The sequence below is a fragment of the Anolis sagrei genome, chromosome 3 (genome assembly GCF_037176765.1).
Source record: "Anolis sagrei isolate rAnoSag1 chromosome 3, rAnoSag1.mat, whole genome shotgun sequence".
Lineage (NCBI taxonomy): Eukaryota > Metazoa > Chordata > Lepidosauria > Squamata > Dactyloidae > Anolis > Anolis sagrei.
In genome coordinates this window covers 268,407,494-268,426,296 of record NC_090023.1, presented here as the reverse complement: position 1 = coordinate 268,426,296, position 18,803 = coordinate 268,407,494, and the positions used below count along the sequence as shown (strand labels likewise).

The 18,803-nt window shown below is 44.6% G+C and overlaps 1 protein-coding gene across 1 annotated transcript in view; it reads left to right on the top strand.

The window, feature by feature from the left end:
- Positions 1–18,803, top strand: part of TFRC (transferrin receptor) — a 68,755-nt gene that overhangs the window by 27,157 nt on the left and 22,795 nt on the right. Inside the window, exons 4-10 of the mRNA XM_067466123.1 lie at positions 1,719–1,923; positions 2,019–2,159; positions 7,426–7,516; positions 8,740–8,862; positions 10,728–10,826; positions 13,555–13,694; positions 15,466–15,635. Of these exons, the coding sequence (XP_067322224.1) occupies positions 1,719–1,923; positions 2,019–2,159; positions 7,426–7,516; positions 8,740–8,862; positions 10,728–10,826; positions 13,555–13,694; positions 15,466–15,635 (969 nt within the window). The remainder of the gene's footprint in view (positions 1–1,718; positions 1,924–2,018; positions 2,160–7,425; positions 7,517–8,739; positions 8,863–10,727; positions 10,827–13,554; positions 13,695–15,465; positions 15,636–18,803) is intronic.

The window sequence follows — 18,803 nt, the reverse complement described above, 5'->3', positions numbered from 1 at the left end:
TCCATCCATCTTGCCCTTGGTCGGCCCCTCTTCCTTTTGCCTTCCACTTTCCCCAGAGCTCCCTGTCGGCCGTCACCACCCCCAGCTCCCTCAAGGTCGGTCCAGTCACTTCAAGGATGCCATCCATCCATCTTGCCCTTGGTCGGCCCCTCTTCCTTTTGCCTTCCACTTTCCCCAGCATCATTCCCTTCTCTAGGCTTTGCTGTCTCCTCATGATGTGGCCAAAGGACTTCAACTTTGTCTCTAGTCTCCTTCCCTCCAGTGAGCAGCCGGGCTTTATTTCCTGGAGGATGGACTGGTTGGATCTTCTCGCAGTCCAAGGCACTCTCAGGACTTTCCTCCAACACCACAGCTCAAAAGCATCTCTCTTCCTTCGCTCAGCCTTCCCTAAGGTCCAGCTCTCACATCCGTAGGTGACTACAGGGAAGACCATGGCTTGGACTAGGCAATGGATCTTGGTTGCCAGTCTGATGTCTCTTTACTATTTTATTGAGATGGGCCATTGCTCTCCTCCCAAGAAAGAAGCGTCTTCTGATTTCCTGGCCACAGTCTGCATCTGCAGTCATCTTTGCGCCTAGAAATACAAAGTCTGTCACGGCCTCCACATTTTCTCCCTCTATTTCCCAGTTGTCAATCATTCTTGTTGCCATAATCTTAGTTTTTGTATGTTTAGCTGCAACCCGGCTTTTGCGCTTTCTTCTTTCACCTTGATTAGAAGGCTCCTCAGCTCCTCCTCGCTTTCGGCCATCAGAGTGGTGTCATCTGCATATCTGAGGTTGTTAATGTTTCTTCCAGCCATTTCCACCCCAGCTTTGCATTCCTCAAGCCCCGCACATCCTCGCATGATGTGTTCTGCATACAAGTTCAAAAGGTTGGGTGAGAGTCTGCAGCCTTGCCGTACGCCTTTCCCAATCTGGAACCCGTCTGTTGTTCCATGGTCAGTTCTTAGTAAGCTAATACTCAGAGGAGATTCCATTTGAACATTGGAAGAACTTCCTGACTGTGAGAGCCGTTCAGCAGTGGAACTCTCTGCCCCGGAGTGTGGTGGAGGCTCCTTCTTTGGAAGCTTTTAAGCAGAGGCTGGATGGCCATCTGTCAGGGGTGATTTGAATGCAATATTCCTGCTTCTTGGCAGAATGGGGTTGGACTGGATGGCCCATGAGGTCTCTTCCAACTCTTTGATTCTATGATTCTATAATATTATGAAGACTTGTGTTTACTAGGTGTCACTATTGGAGCCCCCAGTGGCACAGTGGGTTAAACCCCTGTGCCGGCAGGACTGAAGACCGACAGGTCACAGGTTCGAATCCGGGGAGAGGCAGATGAGCTCCCTCTATCAGCTCCAGCTCCTCATGCAGGGACATGAGAGAAGCCTCCCACAAGGATGATAAAAACGTCAAATCATCTGGGCATGCCCTGGGCAACGTCCTTGCAGACGGCCAATTCTCTCACACCAGGAGTCACTCCTGACACGACCAAAAAAATTTGATATTGCGGTTTTTAAATTGTTTTAAATGGCTTTTAAATTTTGTTAGATTTTAGCCATCCTTGTAAGCCGCTCCGAGCCCCAGGGGAGTGGCCGCATAGAAGTCCAAATAATAAATAAATTAAATAAATTTAATGAAAGCAATGGTGGAACGAATTCCATCATTGCAAGGAGTTTCAGTCATTTGCATACATTAAAACTCTCCTTCTTGTGACTCTCCATGCTCAAACAGGTTTCTTGACCGGCTACCTGAGTTACCGCGGACGAATGCAAGCGGAAAAACCATGCACAGCCAATCTGGACACAACAAGTTACTCTGCACGGACGGATTCTGCCCAAGTGGATGATGTCCCTGCGCCTGTGGAGATGTACTGGGGAGACCTCAAGGAAAAGCTGGCCAAGAGACTGCAGAGTGCTTCCTTCCAAACAAACATCAGGTAGGTGCCTCAAAAGACAGCATTTTCACCAGCTTTGTGTTGGCTGTGTCTCCACAAGTGAGGACCGCAAACTAATTGTTGCCCTCTGTTTCCAGGAAAGTGTTTTCTTCCTCCCACGAGGCCGGCAGTAAAGGAGACGAGGATCTGGCCGGCGAAATCCATTCGCTGTTTGAAGCATACAAGCTAGACAAAGTTTGGAACGACGAGCATTATGTCAGGCTCCAGGCTCCAGGAGGGTATGCAATATTCCTGCTTCTTGGCAGAATGGGGTTGGACTGGATGGCCCATGAGGTCTCTTCCAACTCTTTGATTCTATGATTCTATGATTCTTACATCTCATTTGGGGATGGCCTTCAAAAAAAGGCCTGATTTGTACAACGACAGTGTTGTGTGTCAGCCTGTGATTGTGTTTGATGTTCATCTTGGGAATGAAGAGAGCTGTGAGAGCCGTTCAGCAGTGGAACTCTCTGCCTCGGAGTGTGGTGGAGGCTCCTTCTTTGGAAGCTTTTAAACAGAGGCTGGATGGCCATCTGTCAGGGGTGATTTGAATGCAATATTCCTGCTTCTTGGCAGAATGGGTTGGACTGGATGGCCCACGAGGTCTCTTCCAACTCTTTGATTCTATGATTCTATGTGCATAATGGGAATGGGAATGTTTTTCCTGATGAAAGGCCTGATGATGCAAAGTTGCCCAAAGCCGAATTTAACTTCAGAAGAGAGGTGTGAGCAAGGCCACATTCCTTCTCTCCTTCCTTCCCTCTTTCGCTTTTTTATTTCCTTTTCCCCTTACTTCTCTACTAGGGCTGGGTGGTTTCGTTTCGTTAATTCGTAATTCGTTAAAAATTCTTTTTTTTTTTTATAAAACGAAGCGATAACGAACCATTCTGGAGCAACTTAAAAACGAAACGAATTTTTCAATTCGTTTCGTAAATGCTTCGTATTTCGTTATGTATTCGTTTCATTATTGGTTTGAGGTCGTTTCGTTATTATTTCCGCATGTCTGGGGCAAGTTTTATAGTTGTTTTTTGTTTAATTAGTGAAAAAAAATTATAATATCACACCAACAGTCAACAACAGAGGGAGAGGGAAGCTTCAGAAGTTTTTTTAGCGTATTGCACGATCGCGGCTGCCATTAACGAATCGATTCGTTATTGTTTTGTAATTTTTTTACCATTTACGAAATTTCGTAAATATCGAACTTTTTTAAAGGAAAAATTCAGAATTCTTTTAAATATTGAAACGCAAAAAACCCCAAAAAACGAATCGATTTTAGAAACAAATTTTTCCGTTGTTACCCAGGCCTATTCTCTACATTTCTTTCTTTCCTTCCCTCCCTCTTTCTCTCTATCGTTCCTTGTCTCCTTCCTTCCCTCTTTCGCTTTTTTTATTTCCTTCTCTCCTTCCTTCTTTCTCTATATTTCTTTCTTTCCTTCCCTCCCTCTTTCTCTCTTTCGTTCCTTCTCTCCTTCCTTCCTTCCCTCTTTCGCTTTTTTATTTCATTCTCTCCTTCCTTCCTTCTCTTCTTTCTTTCCTTCCCTCCCTCTTTCTCTCTTTCATTCCTTCTCTCCTTCCTTCCCTCTTTCACTTTTATACACACATTCGGCCTATTCATTTTGACTAACCCTGTATTTCCTTCTCTCCTTCCTTCCTTCCTTCTCTACATTTCTTTCTTTCCTTCCCTCCTTGCCTCCCTCTTTTTTTCGTTCTTTCTCTCTTTCCTTCCCTCTTTCGCTTTTTTATTTCCTTCTCTCCTTCCATCCTTTTCTACATTTCTTTCTTTCCTTCCCTCCCTCTTTCTCTCTATCGTTCCTTCGCTCCTTCCTTCCTTCTTTCGCTTTTTTATTTCCTTCTCTCCTTCCTTCCTTCCTTCCTTCCTTCTCTTCTTTCTTTCCTCCCCTCCCTCTTTCTCTCTTTCATTCCTTCTCTCCTTCCTTCCTTCTTTCACTTTTTTATTTCCTTCTCCTTCCTTCCTTCCTTCTCTACATTTCTTTCTTTCCTTCCCTCCTTCCCGCTCTCTTTCTCTCTTTCATTCCTTCTTCCTTCCCTCTTTCGCTTTTTTATTTCCTTCTCTCCTTCCTTCCTTCTCTACATTTCCTTCTCTCCTTCCCTCCCTACCTTTCTCTCTTTCGTTCCTTCTCTCCTCCCTTCCTTCCTTCCTTCCTTCCTTCCTTCCTTCCCTCTTTCGCTTTTTTTATTCCTTCCTTTCTTCTCTACCTTTCTTCCTTTCCTTCCTTCCCTCTTTCACTTTTATATTTCCTTCTCTTCTTTCTTTCCTCCCCTCCCTCTTTCTCTCTTTCACTTTTATATTTCCTTCTCTCCTTCCTTCCTTCTCTACATTTCTTTCTTTCCTTCCCTCCCTCTTTCTCTCTATCGTTCCTTCTCTCCTTCCTTCCTTCTTTCGCTTTATTTCCTTCTCTCCTTCCTTCCTTCTCTACCTTTCTTTCTTTCCTTCCCTCCCTACCTTTCTCTCTTTCGTTCCTTCTCTCCTTCCTTCCTTCCTTCCTTCCCTCTTTCACTTTTTTATTCCTTCTTCCTTTCTTCTCTACCTCTCTTTCTTTCCTTCCCTCCCTCTTTCTCTCTTTCGTTCCTTCTCTCCTTCCTTCCTTCCCTCTTTCGCTTTTTTATTTCCTTCTTTCTTTCCTTCCCTCCCTCTTTCTCTCTTTCATTCCTTCTCTCCTTCCTTCCCTCTTTCACTTTTATATTTCCTTCTCTCCTTCCTTCCTTCTCCACATTTCTTTCTCTCCTTCCTTCCCTCTTTTGCTTTTTTATTTCCTTCTCTCCTTCCTTTCTTCTCTACATTTCTTTCTTTCCTTCCCTTCCTCTTTCTCTCTTTCGTTCCTTCTCTCATTCCTTCCTTCCCTCTTTCGCTTTTTTATTTCCTTCTCTCCTTCCTTCCTTCTCTTCTTTCCTTCCCTCCCTCTTTCTCTCTTTCGTTCCTTCTCTCCTTCCTTCCTTCCCTCTTTCGCTTTTTTATTTCCTTCTCTCCTTCCTTCCTTCTCTACATTTCTTTCTTTCCTTCCCTCCCTACCTTTCTCTCTTTCGTTCCTTCTCTCCTTCCTTCCCTCTTTCGCTTTTTTATTTCCTTCTCTCCTTCCTTCCTTCTCTTCTTTCTTTCCTTCCCTCCCTCTTTCTCTCTTTCATTCCTTCTCTCCTTCCTTCCCTCTTTCACTTTTTTATTTCCTTCTCTCCTTCCTTCCTTCTCTTCTTTCTTTCCTTCCCTCCCTCTTTCTCTCTTTCATTCCTTCTCTCCTTCCTTCCCTCTTTCACTTTTATATTTCCTTCTCTCCTTCCTTTCTTCTCTACATTTCTTTCTTTCCTTCCCTCCCTCTTTCTCTCTATCGTTCCTTCTCTCCTTCCTTCCCTCTTTCGCTTTTATATTTCCTTCTCTCCTTCCTTCCTTCTCTACATTTCTTTCTTTCCTTCCCTCCTTCCCTCCCTACCTTTCTCTCTTTCGTTCCTTCTCTCCTTCCTTCCCTCTTTCGCTTTTTTATTTCCTTCTCTCCTTCCATCCTTTTCTACATTTCTTTCTTTCCTTCCCTCCCTCTTTCTCTCTATCGTTCCTTCGCTCCTTCCTTCCTTCTTTCGCTTTTTTATTTCCTTCTTTCCTTCCTTCCTTCTCTACATTTCTTTCTTTCCTTCCCTCCCTCTTTCTCTCTATCGTTCCTTCTCTCCTTCCTTCCCTCTTTCACTTTTTTATTTCCTTCTCTCCTTCCTTCCTATTCTTCTTTCTTTCCTTCCCTCCCTCTTTCTCTCTATCGTTCCTTCTCTCCTTCCTTCCCTCTTTCGCTTTTTTATTTCCTTCTCTCCTTCCTTCCTTCTCTTCTTTCTTTCCTTCCCTCCCTCTTTCTCTCTTTCGTTCCTTCTCTCATTCGTTCCTTCCCTCTTTCGCTTTTTTATTTCCTTCTCTCCTTCCTTTCTTCTCTACATTTCTTTCTTTCCTTCCCTCCCTACCTTTCTCTCTTTCGTTCCTTCTCTCATTCCTTCCTTCCCTCTTTCGCTTTTTTATTTCCTTCTCTCCTTCCTTCCTTCTCTACATTTCTTTCTTTCCTTCCCTCCCTACCTTTCTCTCTTTCGTTCCTTCTCTCCTTCCTTCCTTCCCTCTTTCGCTTTTTTATTTCCTTCTCTCCTTCCTTCCTTCTCTTCTTTCTTTCCTTCCCTCCCTCTTTCTCTCTTTCGTTCCTTCTCTCCTTCCTTCCTTCTTTCACTTTTATATTTCCTTCTCTCCTTCCTTCCTTCCTTCTCTACATTTATTTCTTTCCTTCCCTCCTTGCCTCCCTCTTTTTTTCGTTCCTTCTCTCTTTCCTTCCCTCTTTCGCTTTTTTATTTCCTTCTCTCCTTCCTTCCTTCTCTACATTTCTTTCTTTCTTTCCCTCCCTCTTTCTCTCTTTCATTCCTTCTCTCCTTCCTTCCCTCTTTCACTTTTATATTTCCTTCTCTCCTTCCTTCCTTCTCTACATTTCTTTCTTTCCTTCCCTCCCTCTTTCTCTCTTTCATTCCTTCTCTCCTTCCTTCCCTCTTTCACTTTTATATTTCCTTCTCTCCTTCCTTCCTTCTTTCTTTCCTTCCCTCCCTCTTTCTCGATTTCGTTCCTTCTCTCCTTCCTTCCCTCTTTCGCTTTTATATTTCCTTCTCTCCTTCCTTCCTTCTCTTTCTTTCCTTCCCTTCCTCTTTCTTTCTATCGTTCCTTCTCTCCTTTCTTCCCTCTTTCGCTTTTTTATTTCCTTCTCTCCTTCCTTCCTTCTCTTTCTTTCTTTCCTTCCCTCCCTCTTTCTTTCTATTGTTCCTTCTCTCCTTTCTTCCCTCTTTCGCTTTTTTATTTCCTTCTCTCCTTCCTTCCTTCTCTACATTTCTTTCTTTCCTTCCCTCCTTCCCTCCCTACCTTTCTCTCTTTCGTTCCTTCTCTCCTTCCTTCCCTCTTTCGCTTTTTTATTGCCTTCTCTCCTTCCTTTCTTCCTTCTCTACATTTCTTTCTTCTCTCCTTCCTTCCCTCTTTTGCTTTTTTATTTCCTTCTCTCCTTCCTTTCTTCTCTGCATTTCTTTCTTTCCTTTCCTCCCTTTTTCTCTCTTTCGTTCCTTCTTCCTTCCCTCTTTCGCTTTTTTATTTCCTTCTATCCTTCCTTCCTTCTCTACATTTCCTTCTCTCCTTCTCTCCCTCCTCCTTTCTTTCTTCCCTCCCTCCCTTCCCCATTTCTGTGTATGTGTTTTGTGTGTGCATATACATATATGTATGTATATATGTGTGTGTTTGTGTATATATATGTGGTTTTGTGCGTGCGTTGTAATGCATTTTTGGTTTTCTGGCTTTTTAAGTCCCTTCTGCTGTGTTTTTCAGTGTTTTTATGAGTGATTGTCACTCGTTGACCTGACAGGTGTCTTGTGTCTGAATTTGGTGTCAATTCGTCCAGTGGTTTTTGTGTTATGTTAATCCCACAAACGAACATTACATTTTTGTTTATATAGATAGTTGTGACTTAGGCTTCCTTTCTTTCTTTCCTTCTGCAGATCCCCAAATGTTGTTTCCCTGGAAGGACCAAATGAGGCTGTGGAGACGCCCAAGGCCTACGTCGCATACAGCGAGAATGGCGAAGTGTCTGTAAGTTGACTTGGGTTGTGGTTGTGTTGGAAACTCAACTCAATAGGAGAGTCAACTCAACTAAATAGTAGGATGACTAAATGGGATGGGTCAAACTCACCAGTTGCTCTTTGGAGCCAGGAAAATGGTACATACAGTTTAAACCGCTGAGCTGCTGAACTTGCTTACCAAAAGGTCGCAGGTTCGAATCCGGAGAGTGGGGTGAGATCCCGCTGTTAGCCCCAGCTTCTGCCAACCTAGCAGTTCGAAAACATGCAAATGTAGTTTGGTCATTTGGGAGTTGCAGTTGTTGGGATTTATAGTTCACCTACAATCAAAGAGCATTCTGTACTCCACCAATGATGGAATTGAGCTTGGTGAGCTCCCACCGTTAGCCCCAGCTTCTGCCAGCCTAGCAGTTCGAAAACATACAAATGTAGTTTGGTCATTTGGGAGTTGTAGTTTCTGGGATTTATAGTTCACCTACAATCAAAGAGCATTCTGTACTCCGCCAATGATGGAATTGAGCAGGGCCGAGCTCCCACTGTTAGCCCCAGCTTCTGCCAGCCTAGCAGTTCGAAAACATGCAAATGTGGTTTTGTCATTTGGGAGTCGTCGTTGCTAGGATTTATAGTTCACCTACAATCAAAGAGCATTCTGTACTCCACCAGTGATGGAATTGAGCTTGGTGAGTTCCCACTGTTAGCCCCAGCTTCTGCCAGCCTAGCAGTTCGAAAACATGCAAATGTGGTTTTGTCATTTGGGAGTTTTAGTTGCTGGGATTTTTAGTTCACCTACAATCAAAGAGCATTCTTTGGTCCATTAATGATGGAATTGAGCTTGGTGAGCTCCCACCGTTAGCCCCAGCTTCTGCCAACTTAGCAGTTCGAAAACATGCAACTGTGTTTTTGTCATTTGGGAGTTGTCATTGCTGGGATTTATAGTTCACCTACAATCAAAGAGCATTCTGTACTCCCACCAATGATGGAATTGAGTGGGGCTGAGTTCCCACTGTTAGCCCCAGCTTCTGCCAACCTAGCAGTTCGAAAACATGCAAATGTGGTTTTGTCATTTGGGAGTTGTCGTTGTTGGGATTTATAGTTCACCTACAATCAAAGAGCATTCTGTACTCCATCAACATGTGGAGAAGTTCCCCAAAATATTGGTCACAGTCAAAAGATATGTACTTTTAAGCGACACGCCCCCAGTTCGCTTAGAGATGTTCTAATTGTTTTCTCTTTTAGGGAAAGCCGGTGTATGCCAATTACGGCCGTGACGAGGACTTCCGTGAACTGCTGACGCGTATCCCCAACACATCTGGATCAGTGGTCTTGGTCCGAGCTGGAGAGATTCCTTTTGCTGAAAAGGTATGCTTACAATGTGCTATAAGTAGTTGCTGGGATTTATAGTTCACCTACAATGTGCTTACAATGTGCTATAAGTGGTTGGAAATGCCATATTACATCATTAGCTTTCTTGCACAACACACAGTTGTAGCGCAATGCAAACTATGGCTCAACGAGAGATGGCAAGCCTTCGGAAGGGTTTGGTGGGCGTTGACCTTGGGTTTAGGAGTTGTAGTTCACCTACATCCAGAGAGCACTGTGGATTCAAACAATGGACCAAACTTGGCACAAAGACTCAATCTACCCAAATGTGAACACTGGTGGATTTTGGGGGAAATAGACCTTGACATTTGGAGTAGTAGTTGCTGGGATTTATAGTTCACCTACAATCGAAGAGTATTCTGAACTCCCCCAAAGATGGAATTGAACCAAACTTGGCACACAGAACTCCCATGACCAATGGAAAATACTGGAAGTGTTTGGTGGGCATTGACCTTGAGTTTGGGAGTTGTAGTTCACCTACATCCAGAGAGCACTGTGGATTCAAACAATGGACCAAACTTGGCACAAAGACTCAATCTACCCAAATGTGAACACTGGTGGAGTTTGGGGGAAATAGACCTTGACATTTGGAGTAGTAGTTGCTGGGATTTATAGTTCACCTACAATCGAAGAGTATTCTGAACTCCCCCAAAGATGGAATTGAACCAAACTTGGCACACAGAACTCCCATGACCAATGGAAAATACTGGAAGTGTTTGGTGGGCATTGACCTTGAGTTTGGGAGTTGTAGTTCACCTACATCTAGAGAACAGTGTGGACTCAACCAAAGTTTGGGAGCTGTAGTTCACCTACATCCTGAGATCACTGTGGACTCAAACAATGATGGATCTGGACCAAACTCTACACGTATACTCAATATGCCCAAATGTAAACACTGGTGGAGTTTGGGGGGAATAGAATCTTGACATTTGGGAGTTGTAGTTGCTGGGATTTGTAGTTCACCTACAATCAAAGAGCATTCTGAACCCCACCAACGATGGAATTGAACCAAACTTGGCACACAGGCCTCCCATGACCAACAGAAAATACTGGAAGGGTTTGGTGGGCAGTGTCCTTTGGTTTGGGAGTTGTAGTTCACCTACATCCAGAGATCACTGTGGACTCAAACAATGATGGATCTGGACCAAACTCTACACGAGTACTCAATATGCCCAAATGTAAACACTGGTGGAGTTTGGGGGGAATAGAATCTTGACATTTGGGAGTTGTAGTTGCTGGGATTTATAGTTCACCTACAATCAAAGAGCATTCTGAACCCCACCAACGATAGAATTGGGCCAAACCTCCCACACAGAACTCCCATGTGGGCCACAGCAACACGTGGCAGGGGATGGCTAGTAGCAATATAAAATTACAATAGGCACAATCACAATGACAATGGGCGGGCTACATGTAATGATTAAAAGAGAGACTGATTAAAACTAATTAAAACTCAGACGAGATAAGAGAGACAGATTATTTGCGGAGCAGGACTCATTATAGTGCGGGTTGTGGAATCAGGCTTTCCCACAAAGCAGGGGGGACATATACTCCAATGACAAAACGTTGAGGCTAAGCAATAGTGTGAGAATGTAAACCTATTCATCAAAAGCGCAGCGGAAGAGCCGGGTTTTAAGGTCCTTTTTAAAGGTTTCTAAGGTAGAGGCTTTCCTTATATTATTAGTAAAGCACAGGAGACAAGATGGAACTGTCTTCTGCCCACGCCTCTCTTCACTCTGGACCAGATCTCGCCTTGTACTTGAGGCTCCAATGCTTGTGGCCTTCTTGTTGCCTTCCCAAAAAGACTTTGCCAGTGACAGCTCCCATGTGCCTCCCTCCTTTAGGTGGCCAATGCCAAGAAGTGGGGCGCTGCGGGAGTGTTGATCTACCCGGATCCTGCTGACTTCAGGAATCTTAGAGAAGACGTCTCTTTGTTTGGACATGTAAGTATATGCTGCCGCTGTCATGAATACTTTTTAAATATTTAAAAGGTTTTAAACTTCTGCAGGTATCTTACTGTTTACCACCATGCACCTGTGGACAAGAAGTCTCCATAGGGACTTCCAAACACAACAATGCCCAAACACGAATGAAAGGCACTCCAGGCTAATTCAACCAGAGAAGGCAGCCATAGCAGAGCACCTGATGAACCAACCTGAACACAGAATATTATTTGAGAAGACAGAAATACTGGATCACTCTGATAACCATAATAATCCATATACCTGGGAGTCACTCTGGACCGTGCTCTGACCTACAAGAAGCACTGCCTGAATATCAAGCAAAAAGTGGGCGCTAGAAACAATATCATACGAAAGCTGACTGGCACAACCTGGGGATCACAACCAGACACAGTGAAGACTTACTTACTTACTTAGGCGATCCCTCGTTTTCCGAGGATGATTGTCTTCCAATATTCTTGTGGGTCCGTATGTGGCTGTGGAGCCACAATGAAGACATCTGCCCTTGCGCTATGCTCCTCTGCTGCTGAGTACGCATGCCCAGTGTGTAACACTGACTGGCACAACCTGGAGATCACAACCAGACACAGTGTAGACATCTGCCCTTGCGCTATGCTTCTCTGCTGCTGAGTATGCATGCCCAGTGTGTAACACTGACTGGCACAACCTGGGGATCACAACCAGACATAGTGAAGACATCTGCCCTTGCGTTATGCTACTCTGCTGCTGAGTACGTATGCCCAGTGTGAAACACATCTCACCACGCTAAAACAGTGGATGTGGCTCTTAATGAGACATGCCGCATTATCACGGGGTGCTTGCGCCCTACACCACTGGAGAAATTACACTGCTTAGCCGGTATTGCACCACCTGACATTCGCCGGGAAGTAGCAGCCAATAGTGAAAGGACCAAGGCAGTGACATCTCCAGCCCATCCCCTGTTTGGGTATCAGCCAGCACGCCAATGACTTAAATCAAGACATAGTTTTCTTAGATCTACAGAGACACTCGCTGGAACACCTCAGCAAGCGAGAGTCCAAAAGTGGCAGGCTAAAACCCAGAACCTCAACCAATGGCTGATACCAAATGAGAGACTCCCCCCTGGGCATACAGAAAACTGGGTGTTGCAACCCAGAGCAGGAATGAGACCCTAAGATAACAATTCACCACACTTGATTGTGGGAAAAACAATCCCTTTTTATGGATGAAAAATGGTTACAAAAGAGAGGAAAATGCAAGGTCAAAAAGCCACAGTAAAAATCAACAATCAGAAATATCCATGAACAAGATCACAAACCAAAAGCAACACTGTAAAATCCTGGAACCTGTTAGCAATCCACTAACCGTACTTGGAGCACTAGAAGCCTCTTGAGATGAAGGCCACAGGAAACGGGAGATCTGCCAAGGTAATGCCTCAGTCTAAAACGATGCCTGATCTAAAGAGTCAACCCGGCGGGAAGCACTTAAAGCCGAGGAAACTGTTTCGTGACACGCCTCCAGGCTTTGAAGCCCTTGTTTCTTTTTCTTTTAATCTGGTTGACCTTCGCATACTCTGCGATTCATTCCTGTTTTTCCAAATCTGTCCTCTTCTATCCTCATTAAGAATCCCAGGTGTTGGCTTCTCTGGAGAGCTATCACCGCTTGGCTCTGAAACATTCTCATGAGAATGTGTACTTTCACTTTCCAAGCCTTCCAAGCCTGCAGGAGTTTCTTCCACACTGACCTCAGAATCAACATTTTCAATAGCATCAGGAAATATAATCAGAGAATCAGGTTCAGGTTCACACCCAGGCTGAACCCCAACACTGGGCGACTTGGAAGGCGCTGAACGGACTGCGCTCTGGCGCCACGAGATGCAGAGCCAACCTTAAGAAATGGGGCTACAAAGTGGAATCCACGACATGCGAGTGTGGAGGAGAGCAAACCACTGACCACCTGCTGCAATGCACCCTGAGCCCTGCTACATGCACAATGGAGGACCTCCTTGCCTTCAACACCAGAGGCACTCCAAGTGGCCAGATACTGGTCAAAGGACATCTAATCAACTACCAAGCTTGCAAACTTTGTGTGTTTGTTTGTTTGTTTAAAAATGCAATACAACTGTTTGTTTTGCTCCTGACACAATAAATAAATAAATAAATTGAATTTTAATCAATCCGTACATTATACTTATCACACTGCTCTCTCGGTAGTTGTGGCCACTCTAAGATGGGCTGCTATTAGTTCTGGTGCTTCCAGTCTCCAGTTTTCATAGAATCAGAATCCTAGAGTTGGAAGAGACCTCATGGGCCATCCAGTCCAACCCCATTCTGCCAAGAAGCAGGAATATTGCATTCAAATCACCCCTGACAGATGGCCATCCAGCCTCTGTTTAAAAGCTTCCAAAGAAGGAGCCTCCACCACACTCCGGGGCAGAGAGTTCCACTGCTGAACGGCTCTCACAGTCAGAAAGTTCTTCCTCATATTCAGATGGAATCTCCTCTCTTGTAGTTTGAAGCCATTGCTCCATTGCGTCCTAGTCTCCATGGAAGCAGAAAACAAGCTTGCTCCCTCCTCCCTGTGGCTTCCTCTCACATATTTATACATGGCTATCATATCTCCTCTCAGCCTTCTCTTCTTCAGGCTAAACATGTCCAGCTCCTTAAGCCGCTCCTCATAGGGCTTGTTCTCCAGACCCTTAATCATTTTGCTCTTTTCTCCTCTCTTGCAGGCACATCTTGGGACTGGCGACCCTTACACCCCCGGCTTCCCATCTTTCAACCATACCCAGTTCCCTCCAGTTGAATCTTCGGGACTCCCGCGCATCCCCGTCCAAACCATTTCCAGCTCTGCTGCAAGGAAATTATTTAGGTAACAGTATTTTTATTTTCTGAAATGAAGGCTCCACTCTGCTAGGTTTGTCAAATATTTTGCAAATCCATGTAACTTTTAACTGAGAATATGTTTTGATGTTCTTTAACTAGGAATTTTAAAAACACTGTTTATATTTAATCCTGTTTTAATATTTGTGTATTTCTCGAGTCTTTACTCGAGTCTTATGCGCCATTGAATTTAATGCGCACATCAAATTTCAAAATCTTGAAACCCAAAACAGTATTTACCATATCCCGCGAATCTAACGTGCACCCTAATTTTGGGATGGTTATTTAGTCAAAAAAGATGCGCATTAAAATCAAGTAAATCCAGGGAAGTCATGCTCCCCATGCTCTATTCTGCCTTGGCTAGACAACACCTGGAATATTGTGTACAAATTCTGGGCACCACAATTGAAGAGAGATATTGACAAGCTGGAATGATCAATCCCGACAAGACAGAGGTTCTCCTGGTCGATCGTAAACCGGATCGGGGTATAGGGTGGCAATCTGTGCTGGACGGGGTTGCACTCCCCCTGAAGTCACAGGTCCGCAGTTTGGGAGTCCTCCTGGATTCATCGCTTACGCTTGAGGCTCAGGCGTCGGCGGTGGCCGGGAGGGCCTTTGCGCAATTGAGACTTGTGCGCCAGCTGCGACTGTACCTCGCAAAGGCTGATCTGGCCGGGGTGGTCCATGCCTTGGTCACCTCTAGACTGGACTACTGTAATGCGCTCTATGTAGGGCTGCCCTTGTAAAAGGCTCGGAAATTCCAACTTATCCAACAGACAACGGACAGGATGTTAACTGGGGCTCCTTACAGAGAGAGGTCAACCCTCCTGTTTAAGGAGCTCCACTGGCTGCCGTTTATCTTCCGAGCCCAATTCAAGGTGCAGGTGCTTACCTACAAAGCCCTAAACAGTTTGGGACCCGCCTACCTGCGTGACCACATCTCTCCGATCATCTGCAGAGGCCCTGCTCACGATCCCACCTGTGTCGCAAGCGCAATTGGTGGGGACGAGGGACAGGGCCTTCTCCGTGGTGGCCTCCCGACTCTGGAACTCTCTCCCCAAGGATATAAGACAAGGCCCAACATTGGCAGTCTTTAGGAAGAGCTTGAAGATGTGGTTGTTCCAGTGTGCCTTCCTAGAATAGGAAACTCAAAGCATCATGTCCCAAATGCACTTTACTAGAGATTTAAGATTGTCTGCACATCGCACTTATTTCCAAAATTCTATCTATTTCACCTGTCATGCCCAGCATTTTAATTTTAATCATTACATTGGCCTGGTCTTAGTTTTAAATGTGTCATAGTGTCATTGTTTAATGTTAATTGCTATTGTTTTAATGTTTATTGCCTGTTTTATGAGTTCATTTATTGTTGTATTTGTTATGCTGTTGTTTTTTTTATATATTGGGCCTCGGCCTCTTGTAAGCCGTCCTTCGGGAAATGTTAGCGGGGTATAAATAAAGGTTTATTATTATTATTATTATTATTATTATTATTATTATTATAAACACAGACTGGGCCACAGCAACGCGTGGCAGGGGACAGCTAGTAAATATAATAATATTAACACTATAGGTGTTAAGAATTGTGGGAGTTGCAGTCCAAAACATCTGGAGGGCCGAAGTTGGGCCATGCCTGCTACAGTATTGGCGAATTAATTTTTATTTAATTTAGGTAATTCATCAGTCCCATGTGAATTCACAAGGAGGTCTTGCGCATGATGTTTCAAAGGGTTAACGCTGCTTCTGGTTTCTGTTCCCAGTGTTATGAATGGGCCAGTGTGTCCATTACCATGGACAGGCACCATGGGAGTCACCTACAGGTTCGGCTCAACTGGAAGCGGGAGAAGCGTGAAGCTCCAAGTCAGGAATGAGCTTGTGGAGAAGAAAATCCTCAACATATTCGGCATTATCAAAGGCTTTGTGGAACCAGGTAAGTACAGTGTTGCTTCAATTATCACGGGTATTTACGTTCCAGGACCACCCACGAAAGATGAAAATCCGCAGGGATGTCGGAGCCTGGAAGAGGCAGCTATGCTCCTGCTTCTGCAGCCGCTGCTGCCATTGCCACCGTTCTTGCTCACTCGCCCACCCACCCCCCTCGCTCGCTACTCATTGGACCGAGTCCTGGTTCTGCATCTGGGACCCAGCCTGGAGAGTGAGCAAGTGAGGGAGGGGTGGGTGAGTAAAAGAGAGTGGCAAGGGCAGCGGCGGCAGAAGCAGGAGCCTGACCACTTCTTCCAGGCTCCTGCTTCTGCCGCTGCTTCTGCCTTTGCTGCCCTACTGTCACAAAAATTTAATGTGCAGATTTGATAAATGTAAAATTAATATAAAGTGTGGGAATGAATGGAAGAATGGAAGATGAATGTATAGATGGAGCTAATAATTTTGGAGACACCAGTGTAATATTAAAGCCTGCGATGACTAAACCTGCTTGCTGGACTGTAATTAAAATTTACTAATGAGCTCTGAAAAGTGAACTCTGATAAGCACTGAGAGAGTGGTAACATAAATGTTTACAATGTTAAGAAGGAAGTCAACATAAGATCAACACCAATCAAAAAGAATCAACATCTGGCCGGGAAACTGAGATGGATCCAGGATGGAAGAAGTCTATCATTAATGTACAACTTTGGAACGACATCAGCAGAATATTCCTATAAAAGACTCAGTCTAATAATGCTCAAAGTGTGGCAGACCTGGGGAGTCTGTTCCACCCGCTATGCTCTACTCCAGGGGTCCTCAGACTTTTTAAACAGAGGGCCATGTCACAGTCCCTCAAAGTGTTGGAGGGCCGGATTATAATTTGAAAGAAAACCATGAATGAATTCCCATGCACACATCTTATTTATAATGCAAAAAACACTTAAAAACAATAGAATAATTAAAATGAAGAACAATTTTAACAAATATAAACTTATTAGTATTTCAGTGGGAAGTGTGGACCTGCTTTTGGCTTATAAGATAGGATTGCTGTTGTTGTTGTTGTTGTTGTGTGCTTTCAAGTCATTTCAGACTTAGGTTGACCCTGAGCGAGGGCCAGGTAAATGACCTTGGAGGGTCGTATCCAGCCCTCGGGCCTTAGTTTGAGAACCTCTGCTCTACTCCATGGGAGGAAGAGAGATGGTGTATTTGGAGAGTGGCAGATTTGCAAGGGAGCAGTTTGAGGCTTCTTTCTCAACTTTGAGGCTTCTTTCTCAAGAGAAGAAGAAGAAGTGTGCTTTTGGAGTCTTGGATTTTGTGCAGAGAGTCAGGTTCTACTGTATGGAAAACAAAGATCGGATCCTTGGTATTTTGGCGTTTTGAAGTTTTGGTGTTATGGAACTATACATTAACAGGATGCAGGAAAGCAGTGTCTGGCCTAACAGGTGCTTCTCCAGGGAGGGAGAATATTTGTGTGCATGAGGATGAATGCATGTACATGTGTGTGAATGTTGAGTGAAAATGTAATTCCCCTTTGTTTGTTTGTTAGCCATGTAATTGTAAATCCAATGTAGTTGCATAGAATATGTATGTCTAAATTATTTTCTGTAATCTGATATACCCTCTCACACTGGAAATTGCAATAAAAAGAACCTATGCTTTAAAGTCATTGAAAAGTCATTACACTTCCTTGCTCGCTTACCTGCCCTCCCTCCCTCGCTGTTCACTAGGCTGGGTCCTGGTGGCAGAACCAGGAGTTGGCCCGGTGAGAAGCAAGTGAGCAAGGGCTCCTGTTTCTGCCTCTGCTTCTGCTTTTGCTGCCCTTGCTCAGTCACTCCTCACCGGGCTGCGTGGCATAACCAGGACTCGACCCGGTGAGTAGCAAGGAAGGAAAACCTTAAAACAGTGAGTCCGTGAAAAGTGAACCGCGAAGTAGTGAGGGAACACTGTACACCCTTGTGCTGTGCAGCTGGGGCTGGTCTGAGGTCTGGGGAATGGAGATTCATGCACCAGACAACAATTTATTTATTATTTATTTATTTATTTGGGGTTCTTGTACCCCTCCCTTCTCACCCCGCAGGGGACCCAGGGCAGCTTACAACAGCAAAGGCACACTTAGATGCCTGCCACACAAAACAATCATCACAAAAGTACAACAATTCATAGTTACCACAATTCATGCAATTATCTCAATAAAATCCATAAAATCAATACAAACCTAATTCTTCCTCCTACCCTGTCAGTGTACACTAACTCATAGATCTGTTTTTGATTCCATTTTGACAATCTTGCTGATCTTGCTCGTCTGATTGTCTTATTTAATTGTCTTATTTAATTGCCTGGTTGCCCAAAGGCCTGGTCCCATAACCATGTCTTCACCCTCCTCCTAAAGGAGAGGAGGGATGATGATGCTTTGATTTCCCCTGGGAGTGAGTTCCACAGGTGAGGGGCCACCACTGAGAAGGCCCTGCTTCTCGTCCCCACCAGCCTCACTTGTGACAGTGGTGGGGTCGAGAGCAGGGCCTCCCCAGATGATCTCAAACTCCGAGGTGGGACGTAAGTATTGCCTCTGCAAGCATTTCTGAGTGAGACCTGCCTCCTACTGTTTTCATAGAATCTGAGCATGGGATGGGTCCCCCAAAATCCAGCTAGTCCATCCCAATGAATGTAAAAACAAAGCAAATACAAAAGCTTTAAAAAAATGAACACATTAATCCCATGTGAAATTGAGATTATGAACATCTTTGTGGCATAGTGGTTTGAGCATTGGTCTATGAATTTGCAGGCCAGAGTTCAAATTTGTTGGGAATCAGCCTGTGTTTGTGTTTCAGGATCCTGATGTGGGAAATGATGAGAGAAATGATGGTGCCGAGGCTGAGGTCCAAGATGGAGATGGTTTGATCAATGATTTTCAGGCAGACAATGACAGAGAGGCCCCAGTGCAAAGGGCAGTTTCTCATGAGAATATCCCTGCTGAGCCTAGCAATGATAGTTCACTCATTCTCTGTGAGCTCTCAAGGTTTGGGTTTGAAAAACAATCTGACACCTGGGAATTTTAATGAGCAGCCAGATAGGGAGCTGAAGAATAGGCAGCTGGAGTTTAGCCAGGATTGACAGCAAACTCAGAGTTTACGTTGCTCCGAAAGGCTTCGTCTGATAAGGGGTAAATGTGGGGGAA